The sequence below is a fragment of the Rattus rattus genome, chromosome 7 (assembly GCF_011064425.1).
Source record: "Rattus rattus isolate New Zealand chromosome 7, Rrattus_CSIRO_v1, whole genome shotgun sequence".
NCBI lineage: Eukaryota > Metazoa > Chordata > Mammalia > Rodentia > Muridae > Rattus > Rattus rattus.
This window is the reverse complement of record NC_046160.1, coordinates 25,422,685-25,434,489: the sequence shown is the minus strand read 5'-3', so window position 1 is coordinate 25,434,489 and position 11,805 is coordinate 25,422,685. Positions and strand designations below refer to the sequence as shown.

General features: G+C 43.1%; 2 protein-coding genes across 6 annotated transcripts in view; one reads left to right on the top strand and one right to left on the bottom strand.

Moving 5' to 3' along the window:
* Window positions 1-202: 202 nt before the first annotated feature.
* On the bottom strand, window positions 203-10,901 carry Pfn4 (profilin family member 4). The gene is made up of 4 exons (XM_032909173.1): window positions 9,697-10,901; window positions 4,456-4,593; window positions 3,471-3,576; window positions 203-351 (listed from the first exon to the last, which is right to left on the bottom strand). The coding sequence occupies exons 1-4, from the start codon at window positions 9,811-9,813 to the stop codon at window positions 323-325; spliced, it is 390 nt and encodes a 129-aa protein (XP_032765064.1). The 5' UTR covers window positions 9,814-10,901; the 3' UTR covers window positions 203-322.
* The window catches only part of Fam228b (family with sequence similarity 228 member B), a 31,652-nt gene continuing 30,492 nt past the window's right edge, over window positions 10,646-11,805 (top strand). For all 5 annotated transcript variants that reach the window (XM_032909170.1, XM_032909169.1, XM_032909168.1 and 2 more), the window contains exon 1: window positions 10,646-11,579. In XM_032909170.1, coding sequence (XP_032765061.1) covers window positions 11,481-11,579 — 99 coding nt within the window. In that variant the 5' untranslated portion in view covers window positions 10,646-11,480. The remainder of the gene's footprint in view (window positions 11,580-11,805) is intronic.

Genomic DNA, 11,805 nt, shown 5'->3' with positions numbered 1-11,805 from the left:
ACATGAATGGCCAGGGCCTATGTTCTTGGCATATCTGGCAAGATGTATGGGGACTCGGAGGTAAGACTCTCAGTGGACTTGCCCTATGAAAAACCATAAATGCACTCAGGTTTCATGTCCGTGACCAATGCTTAAAGAAAAGGAACAAGCTGGTTAGGTCCTTCCAGTCAGAGAGGATGATCTCCTGAGATCAGAAAACTTGTTCCCTTAACTCAGTCTTTGTTTTAATCTTCCACACTATTTTCAACCACAAAATATTTTTCTTAAGGATCTATACTTTTTTCTAAAACAACGAAGTCGTCTTCACTAGTTATCTGATGTCTTAGTTTCCTTTTTTTCTTAGATACTCTCCTGAAAGAGAAAACAGCACGTTAATAATTTATGAGCAGTGAACTACCATTGCAATACAGTTCATTCATTTTCCAATGAACCATGTTAGGTGACTACGATGTGTTGGCTCCATGCTATGCAGTGACACTACACGGATAATGGGAGAGTTAAAACACAGGTCTGTGTCTACTAGGAGAGACAGACATAAGCATTCCTCAATTCTATTTCATAGTTGTACAGATATTGATCATCTCTAGAGAATGCTGGTTCTCCATGTGGAGAATGAAGGTGCACATAGCTATCCCCGGAGTGGATGGGGAGGGCTGAAGGAACAGTAGAACCTACTGCCTGGTCCCTATGACTGGGTTATACCTACATTTAAACTTGGTCAATAGCACTCCATTAAAAACATGTTAATAAGAAAAAATCAAAAGCTGTGCTTCATTCATCAAAAATTCTATTTGTTTTCTTAAGCCAACTGCTGGACATTACTCCATTGGCTTCCTCTGCTGCAGTCATGACACATGCAAATGGTGGGAGAGCAGGCGAGAGTCAGGAGACTTAGTCAGGTGTGGTGGCACACTCCTGTAAGCCCAGCACTTGGGAGTTAGAAGCAGAGACATCACATCAAGTTCAAGGCCAGTCTAATCTACATAGTGTGCTCGGCCAGTCAGGGCTACATAGCAAGGCTGGCTTTGTTTCAAAAAGCAAAAACAAATACAAAAGACCTTTAAAAACTTAACTTATGATAAGAATTACTGCTAGGCAAATTCAGTAAAATGAATTATATATTTCTATTCATCTATGTTATAAATCTGGCAGTAGGGTCTTAGATGATGTTCTTTTTTTTTTTCCGGAGCTGGGGATCGAACCCAGGGCCTTGCGCTTCCTAGGCAAGCGCTCTACCACTGAGCTAAATCCCCAACCTTAGATGATGTTCTTATGAAAATAAACAAAATACCCAACCATGAAATATCTGCTTCTTTCCATGTAGATGTCAAAACACAGAGCCTGATTCCTCCTTACATGTGGATTCAGTTAAGATCTTGGCAACTTTCCCATAAAGGAACTAGGACATTTAGTTGTCTAGATTGAGTCATAGGATGTTTAATAATTTCATACTAATTTTTGAAAACTGAAGTCCTAGAATTAGCAGATAACATTTTACCAATGCATCTGACCCCCCCACCCAAGTTGTTGTTGAAAAGTAAGCCTGCCTGGCTTGTGTGAAGAAGTGAAGCGTTATTCACCCCTTAACCTCTTAAAGCTGTCACTGAGGCATGCTCTTAGAATCTTCTGTAATACAAACAATTTTGAGACGGGGTCTCACCATATAACTCTGGCTGCCTTGAAACTAGCTATGTAGATCAGTCTGGCCTTGAACTCACTGGGATTTGCTCGTCTCTCTTGCTGAGTGCTGGGAATAAAGGTGTATGCTAGTACACCCAGAGAATAAAAAATAAATTAACCACCATGATTCTTTGTCTCTCAAAATTTCTCTAATAGTCACATAATTTTTGATAGAAACAAACATAGTTGTTTGGCACAGCGTGTGCCTGTCTTCCCAGAATTTAGTGGGCAGGAGGACTGCAGACTTGAGCCCAGTGTGGAGTACATAGCAAAACCCATCCTAGAACAAAAGGGAGGGAAGAGAGATATATATATATATATATATATATATATATATATATATATATATATATATATAGAGAGAGAGAGAGAGAGAGAGGAGTGATGAAGGAAGCATAGTTTAGTAGAGATACAAGCAGTTGGGTGGCAGCTTGGCCCATCCCTTAGGATCCAAACCCTTCTAAAATTCCAGGTACTTTCCTACAACAGTGGGCTCTAACTGGCAGTGTCAGTTGTATTATTCTTTGGAGTCTTTTGTAGCCATGGAAAAGGAAAAGGAAGTCATAGAATCTTCATTATAACCAAGTCGGAACTTTCTGATCTTCTCTATGGAATTAGCCTTGAGTCTGAGCCCATAGGCTTATTGACCGCAACCTAATGGCCTGTCTTCCTACTTTCATTATGAATGCTTTAATGAGATACAGTAGCTCAAATTATAGGCCTCTGCTGGTTTCTACTCCTACTCTGCTGAAACTGGGCCTCTTTTCTGGTACTTAATTTCTCACAGATGCATTTGGGGTTAGCTCACTAGATTCTGTTAGGTAGAAGTCATCCACTTGTGTTCATCAAAATCAGGTGCTGTGTTAGGTACCAGATGGGAGGATGATTAAGAAGGCATGTTGCCTTCTTGGTTCATAATCCAGATTCACAGAGATCTCTGACAGGAATAGCAATGGCAGTGTGGATAAAATACAGCACAGTGGAAGTCGGGGTCTGACTTGGACTTTCCATGATGTGCTAACCAGATGTGAGGAGCATGGACAGAACAGGAATGTATATTTGGCAGGTATGATGACATTTACAGAGGCATGGGAGGTAGAGGGTATGTCTTATGCAGCTTTGGTCTGAGATGGGTACATGATTGGACACCATAGTTATTTGCTGCAAAAATGAATGAATGAATGAATGAGTGGATAGCTACTTTTCTTGCTAGAAGCCCCTCCTATTTCAAATGACTGTTTTGAGCAATTCTACTGTCATTAGAAACTCAAAATAGATGTAAAATAAAACATAAAATGATTTGCTACTTAATTTAGACAAATTTAAACCAGGGAAGGGGACACTAACAAGATGGCTGCTTCTCTACTAGCAGCTTCTTCCTACACAGCGGGTCCCTAACACATACTTATTCGCTTTTTAACTTGCTTCCTCTCTGCACGCCTGCCCATCTCTCTTGCATAGCTTATTGATATGGGGGTAGGAGTAGGGATAAACTAGATAACACAAACCAGGGTCCTCAGAGGAAGTCAGGGAGACTTCACCATGATACCATGCCAGGGAAGGAAGCAGCTGCATTGCAAAGGGATAGATCAAAGCTGACTCACTTAGAAGCAGAGACAAGACAGACTCTCACAGTGCCCTGACCCGTGGCAGCTGCATTTTCCACGGCTCCCCAGTGCTCAGAACTTTCCGTGGTTATATAGGCTACCTCTGAATTCCCCAGGAAAATCTTCCTTTCTCCTCAGGCTAGTTTGAGTAGGGTCTCAAAGCTTAATGTGAAGCAAACTTACCCAGCTTTTCTGTAGCTTCCACGCAGACACTGGGATACATGCCTGCAGCGTAAGTTGCCACCAGAAGATACATGTGGGTCTTCACCACCACCACACCAGTGTTCTCCTAAAGAAGAAAACAGAACACTCTGCTTGTGGTCCTAACTGCAAGATCAGCGGTTACCCCCAGACACTTAAAAAACAACAAACAAAAACCCTACTTTTTGACTTCTTTGTATTCATGTATTTTTGTTTTAATCTCCCACTCCTTTTTAGAAATTTAGTACTGTTTTCTGAAAAAAGTTTCAGTTTTTTTGTGCTAACATCAGGTGTATTGTGAAGAAAAGTTTCTGGAAAGAACTGTACACTGACAGATTAGAACTCCTCGGTCCATGCAGAGGTTGGAGTGTTATAGGTTCAGAACCCAATAACTATGTATTCTGGGCTGATTTAGGCCTCTAACAAGTATCCTTTGCCCACCTCTGTCTGATATAGCAGCCTGGTGTCTAACAGAGGCACACACTTTTGCAATGTGTTTAAACACTCCCACATGACCCCAGCTTTACAGTATGCCTCTCTGTGTCTGTCTTCCTTCTGTGTCTGTCTTCCTTCTCTCACTGCCCTCGTCAGGGTTTTGGGACCCAAGCTAAGCAGGTTGTGGTCCACGAAGGTTCAGAAAGAGATAGTTCAGTTCACAGATTCCAGAATAAATATTTACAACAGCCAACATACCTTGCTGGGAATGTTTTCTTTTTCTTTACCTAATTTCAGTGCAGGACATCAGATCCAGAGCTTTGCACATGCTAGGCAAGCTCTCTACCCTTGAGGTCCATCCTCATCCACTCTATTTTCAGATACGTCTTCCTGTCACTGGGTTGCTATCTAAATGACTCAAGGGAGTAATGATCTTATTCCGTTTTGCAGAGAGCATCAGGAGGGGTAAAGAATATTGAAGTAAAATTATTAATTTTTTTTACCCATCTGTCTTCAAACCTTGGATACTTACCTTCTTAGCATAGAGAGAACAGTCATCTGCCCGGACACATTTGTAATCCTTTTCCCTGAAATACAACCCTTCCCTTCGGGTTAATAATGGATTTTTGGCAAATCCATTCAAAAGTGTTCGAACATCACATGGCATTACCTGTAGAGGTTGAAATAGGCCAAGTCAGAAGAGCAGGACACTGGACATTTCCCCCCAAGGGCTGGGAATGGTTTTCACTTTTTCGTTTGTTTGCTTAGTGTTTGTTTTGTTGTTATGTTTTCGAGGCAGCGTTTTTTCTGTGAAGCCCTGGCTGTCCTGGAACTCACTCTGTAGAACAGGCTTGGTACGGGATATTTGAACCTGTTTCTAGTTGTGGTGTGGCCCAGCCTTTAGCACAGACCTTTAATACCTCTGGCTGGCAAAGCAATTCAGAGGTTGAGAGAAAAGCCAGATTGAATCAGTCAGCACGGAGAGGAGTTTGTGCCAGAACAGTTGAGTTTAGCCAGTCAGAGCTAAGAAAGAACAAGAGAGACTTATTCAGCAGAACGTCTGAGAGGCTGGAAACATTTCAGGCCTAGATTAGATTATAGGGAAGCTAGAAACTTCCAGGACTAGGCCCAGGTTAGCCAATGGAGGAAGTAAGCCTCCAAGACTTCAATCACAATGGGAGAATAAGTTACTTTTACACAGGCTGGCTTCAAACTCCCAGGAGATCCTCCTTTCTCTGCCTCCAGAGTGATTAAAGGTGCTTGCCACCACGGCCCAGCTTGGTTCGCACTTTGTGACGTGCTGCCATGACATGACTTGCATAAGACTGTGTTAGCCAACAGCCATACCTAACCTATCATGCATTCTCTACGGCGCTCTTCCGTGACGGTTACAGAACCACTGATGGGTATGGCTGTGTGGTCCAGAATCCTAAGGCACTGCCATGGGCTTTTATCAGAACAGTCCCTTTCATTGAAAAGTCATACCTTCAGGAAGAGGCTGTCAGAAAAGGATTCCAGTAGCAGCACATGGAACCACCTCGGGGACCCACAAGTGGGGTGGCATGAAACTGAAAAGTTATGTACAGCAGAGGAAACCTTCGCTGAGCAAAGTGATGGACTAGGAAACAAAATAACCACCAGCCACACATGGGACAGTGATTGACACAGCAAAGGTACATAAAGAACTTCAAATCTCAGAACACCAATGCCCCCAAATCACCCAGTCACCCAACCAACCATTCAACTGAATAAGTGATTCCTGAGAGAGATACAGAAGGACAAAATACTTGAAAACATAAGATTTAGCTATCAGAGAGATGCAAGTTAAAAACTGCTTTGAGCCTGGCAGTGGTGCTTAATGTCTTTAATTTCAGCATTTAGGAGGCAGAGGCAGATGGATCTTTATGAGTTCGAGGCCAGCCTGGTTTATAAAGTGAGTTCTAGGACAGCTAGGAATACACAGAGAAACCATCTTGATACCACCCCCTCCAACCCCATCCCCCCAAAACAAATCTGAAATGAGAACTCTGAGGGGCTAAAAAGATGGCTCAGTACTTAAGAGCACTTGTACTCTTCCAAAGGTCAGGAGTTCAGTTCCCAATGTCCATGTCAGGTGGTTCATTAACTGCCTAGGACTCCAGCTCCAGAGGTTTTGAAGCCCTTTATATACACACATACTATACACACATACACATAAATGAAAATAATAGTTCTGGAGAGACGGCTCAGTGGTTAAGAATACTTGTTGCGACTGGTATAACCATTCTGGAAATCAGTCTGGAGGTTCCTCAGAAAATTGGACATTGAACTGCCTGAGGATCCAGCTATACCTCTCTTGGGCATACACCCAAAAGATGCCCCAACATATAAAAAAGACACGTGCTCCACTATGTTCATCGCAGCCTTATTTATAATAGCCAGAAGCTGGAAAGAACCCAGATGCCCTTCAACAGAGGAATGGATACAGAAAATGTGGTACATCTACACAATGGAATATTACTCAGCTATCAAAAACAATGACTTTATGAAATTCATAGGCAAATGGTTGGAACTGGAAAACATCATCCTGAGTGAGGTAACCCAATCACAGAAAAACACACATGGTATGCACTCATTGATAAGTGGCTATTAGCCCAAATGCTTGAATTACCCTAGATGCCTAGAACAAATGAAACTCAAGACAGATGATCAAAATGTGAATGCTTCACTCCTTCTTTAAAAGGGGAACAAGAATACCCTTGGTAGGGAATAGAGAGGCAAAGATTAAAACAGACACAGAAGGAACACCCATTCAGAGCCTGCCCCACATGTGGCCCATACATATACAGCCATGCAATTAGACAAGATGGATGAAGCAAAGAAGTGCAGGCCGACAGGAGCCGGATGTAGATCGCTCCTGAGAGACACAGCCAGAATACAGCAAACACAGAGGCGAATGCCAGCAGCAAACCACTGAACTGAGAATAGGACCCCCGTTGAAGGAATCAGAGAAAGAACTGGAAGAGCTTGAAGGGGCTCGAGACCCCTTATGAACAACAATGCCAAGCAACCAGAGCTTCCAGGGACTAAGTCACTACCTAAAGACTATACATGGACTGACCCTGGACTCTGACCTCATAGGTAGCAATGAATATCCTAGTAAGAGCACCAGTGGAAGGGGAAGCCCTGGGTCCTGCTAAGACTGAACCCCAGTGAACTAGATTGTTGGGGAGGGTGGCAATGGGGGAGGATGGGGAGGGGAACACCCTAAAGAAGGGGGGGGAGGGGATGTTTGCCTGGAAACCGGAAAGGGAATAACACTTTAAATGTATATAAGAAATACTCAAGTTAATAAAAAAAAAAAAAAAAAAAAAAGAATACTTGTTGCTCACAGGGGAGGATCTAGATTCAGTTCCCAGTACCTCTTTGTTGGCTTACAGTTCTAGGGGATACAAGCCTTCTGAATTCTGAAGACACAAGGCAGGCATGTGGCATGCATAGATAAGTATAGTTAAAACATTCATACACAAAATAGGAATTAGAAAAAATCTCCTGCTTTGAGACCATCATATACCAGTCAGAATAAATATCAAGAAAATAACAAAAAAAAAAAATGAGGGCAGGGGTGTAGCTAACAGATGGAGTATTTGTTTAGCATGCCGAAGCTCTGGGCTTGGTCCTCAGCACTGCATAAACCAGGTTCTCCATGAGTATAGTTTTAGCACTTGGGAGGTGGAGGTAGGAGGTATCTTGGATACCTAACAAGTTGCAGACTGTCCTCAAATATATGAAAATAGAAAATAAAAATAGAAAATAAAGCAGAAGACAAATGACAACAAGAGCTGGCAAGGCCATGAGGAAAGAGAGGAGGAACTCAATTCACTGCTGCCATGGAGGCAAACTTATGCGGTCACTATGGTAATCTGCACAGAAGTTCCCAAAGCTGCACCTAGAACTACTATGTGACCTAGCTATACCACTCTTGGGTACATATAACTGAAGGACTCTGAATCAACAAAATCAACCTGTTAGCAGAGGCAGGCACACGTAGGCGTTGACTGCTGTAGTTCCCACAACAGCTGGGAAATGGAACCTACGTAGATGCCCGTCACTAGATCAATGGATGAAGAAATTGAGTACACATACACAATGCAATTTTATATAGCCATAAAGAAATTGAAGTGGCTGGAAATGGTGCAACATGCCTTTAATCCTAGCACTTGGGAAGTAGAGTTAGGCAGATCTCTGAGAGTTTGAGGCCAGCCTGGTCTACATAATGAGACCCTGTCTCAGGGGGAAAAAGAAAAGAAAAAGAAAGTCATGACATTTGTAGGAAAAAAAAATCATTGTGTTAAGGGTTAATAATCCAGACTCGGAAAGAAAATTACCACATTTTCTTTTGTATATGAAACCTAGATTTAAAATTGTGTGGATGAGGCTGGAGAGATGGTTTTCAGCATGTAAGATCACTTGTTGCTCTTGCAGAAAGCCCAGGTTCAGTTCCCACTGCCCACCCACTGTCTAGTTCTAGCGATCTGAAGCCCTCTTTTGTCCTCTGTGGGCACTGCATGCACATGGTGCCTGAACGTACATGCAGACAAAATACCCATATGCATCAAACAAATCTTTACAGTTATGTGTATGTATACATTTACTTACGGCAAACTATCATAAGAAGGGAGGAAGATCTCTTAAGGAAACAGGATAATGGAATACACATAAGAAGACAGAGGAATTAAGGGAGGAGGAGAACCAGCTGAAGCAGGAGCAGATAAATAGAAGGGCCTTGGGGATGGGAATGAATCAAAACAAGGTATAATGTCATACAGCAGCAGGCTGCGCTTTACCCCAAGTTACTCTATATTTTGTAAAACAGTGGTTTTTTTCAGTGTGCCTTGCTCTGAGAGACTCCATTTTGAAGATGGAGGATGACTTCCCACCTGGATGGACACATGAACAAGAGCAGGTCTATCCAGAACCATTCACTCAACACAGACTGAAAAATAACTTACTTCTGGGACTAGAGAGAATGCTGAAACAGTAGAGGCATATGGACATATTAAAATTATATCAGAAAAACCAGGTCCAAGAAATTACCATATACAACAGAGCAAAGAATGGGAGTGTCTCCCTCACCTGACTCCATAAACCACTGAGATGGTTTTGGTTCCTACTGACCTGGACTTCTCTCGTCTGTCTATCAATCTGTCTGGAACCATCTTGGCCCCTTTGTTCCTGGAGTTGGTTTCAACTCTGCAACCTCACTCTCAAACTTGTGATCTGAAGGAGCCTAAGTCATCACTGCAGCTTCTCCAGATTCTTTCCTGAAGCTCTGGTTCTGATAATTTACCAGTAAATATAATCAAAATATCTACTGATATTTCTACCAACTGACCTGTTTTTCAGGACTTCTGAAAACTCTTGACCTCTGCTGTGGCTTCATAACACTTTATTGCCATTCTGTAATTGTGTATGTGTGTGTATGTGTGTGTGCGTGTGTGTGTGTGTGTGTGTGTGTGTGATCCAAGAATTGCTATTAGTAATTAAGATAGAGGAATAAAAGAGTCTGTGTTTACCCCACACAGGAAAGGAGGCATACATATGAAACTGATGCCACAGAAACTATTGTACCTTGTGAATTTATCATTACTCAATAAATTCTGACATTGTTGGAACACGTTTGGATTTTTTACATAGCTTACAACACACACATGAAGATGGCATATGAAAAAATCAACACTTTGTATGCTAACCTAAAAAATATTTAAAAAAAAAAAAGCTTTCCCCCTCTTACACTAAATCCTGGTGATGTCACACACAGGGTCTTTTCTTGGAGTTTGATGAGGGCTGCACCGTCCACATGCTTCGTCCCCAGTAGGGTATCTAACAGTAAGTTTTGCAAATGACTCATGCTTCCTCAGCTCTGAACCGGAAACAGTAGTTGAAGAGTCCACGAGTGAGAATTCAAGTGCTTCTGACGCTTCAGTTTTATTTTCAGTGTGTGTCCTTTAAAACGTTGGACGAGTGAAAATGGTGGTCCATCATCCAGTGTTCAACAATACTCAGAGGGAAAGAAAAACTATTATAGAAAAATCAGAATTCACAGAGTGGCTTATAGAGTTTGAAAAAAAAATCAGAGCCTCAATATTTTTAGCTATTTAATAGTGATTTATCTGAGATTTAAAAACAAAAAGTCCATGCCTATTATTTTGGGTACTCTAAGGACAGGAAGGTCACAAGTTCAAGGCCAGAGAGACCCTGTCTTAAAAAAATAAAGATCTGAGAATAATTTTTGGCGGTAGAGCTGGGTATGTAAAATCCTCCACTCAATTCTCAGCCCCGCAAAAATGAACAAACAAATAAATAAAAGTAAAATAAAGTAAAAACAAAAAAAAGCAACCAGTTATCCACAAAATTTCAAAACCACTTAAGGTGCACCATTGACTTAAAAAAGGTAATTTTTTCATTCCTCCTCCTTGGCCAGCATCAACGCTGTAGACAAGACACTGGTCAGCAAACCTGAGCTCTAAGACCGCCTTGGAAGCTCTTTGGAGCTACATTTCCTGCTCATGGGCTGCCATCTTGGACGGCCCTCATAGGGTCAACTGCCACAAACACTCGTTCACCGCAGGTACCTAGTAAGGCGAACGACTCTCCTGCCGCTCCCTTCTGAGAACTGATTGACGGGAGGCCGGTAGCCTAACTGAATCTAAAGTCCGGGAAGCCGGGAACTAAACACCGGGTACCAGGGCTACAGAGAAGGCGAGGCTCCGCCAGGGGCAGGCGAAGCACAGATCTGGAAAGCTGATTGGCTGTGACAGCTGCCTGTTAGCGCGAGGCAGGTTACACAGCCTCTTTCTCGATCTGCGGCCGGCCAGGGCTTGAGGGCCGCCCTCCTCCGTGCTGTTCTACGAGGTGTGCACGCGTTCTTGGCTTCCCCTGTAGCGGAGGGCCGCGTCGGGGCCGCGTCCAGGAGACAGAGTCCCGAACGTCCGCGCGTTCCGAAGCCACGGTCTCGAGCTGAGGCCAGCCGCGGGCTCACTGCGGTGAGGAGAGCCGAAGGGTCTGCCGGCCGCCAGAGGGGGCTGAAGGGCCTGTGGAAGCCCGCGCACGCGGTCTGTGTCAGAGGCCTGCGAATCAGGACTGGGTACTCCTGGTGAGCGGGCCTCGTGCCCTAGATGCATCTTGGGCGCAGACCCACAAGACCCCCTCTCCCTCACATGCAGGGCCTCGGGAGGGCTTTTGGATCTCTCGGAGCTTGAAGGCCTGGATTTTGTCCCAGCTTCCCTTCTTGCAAGAGTTCATTTGTCAGTAGCTTGAAACTCTCAACAGCCATGTCATATCAAACCTACACAACTGCTGGCAGCTAGAGTCCTAGTCAGGAGGGTTTCAAGAGAGGCCTGTTTGAAGCCAACTGGAAGGGAAACATGGATGGCCAGTTTTCGAAGACTCGTCCCATGCATTCCCAAGGTCATGTGTTGTTGACTATTAAACAGAAGAGACAATCATTGTGATTTTTAATTACAAAATAAATGCTGTTTTAGCTTTCTTTAGGGACTCTGTGACTTGCTGTCCATAATGAAAAACAGGAACCCAGATGATATGGTAACTGACACGTTTCCCAAGCTCAAGAGCTCCAAAGAATGGTTGGAACCACAGTCGCTTTCTTTTATGGAGGTATGGCTGCCGAGTTTCTTGTTTACAGAGGTCCTTGTACAAAGTTTCGGCGTCTTCTATTTTACCATATTGGATAGAGCCTATCCCTTTCGCTCTACTAACTTTGTTATTTAGCGACTTTGCTCTTTATTTAAGAGCTAGAAATAGGATCATAAACCATTGATTATAAATTTTAACAATATTAGCAAAGCTGTTCAAAACCTACTTAAACGAGTTTTATTCAGAT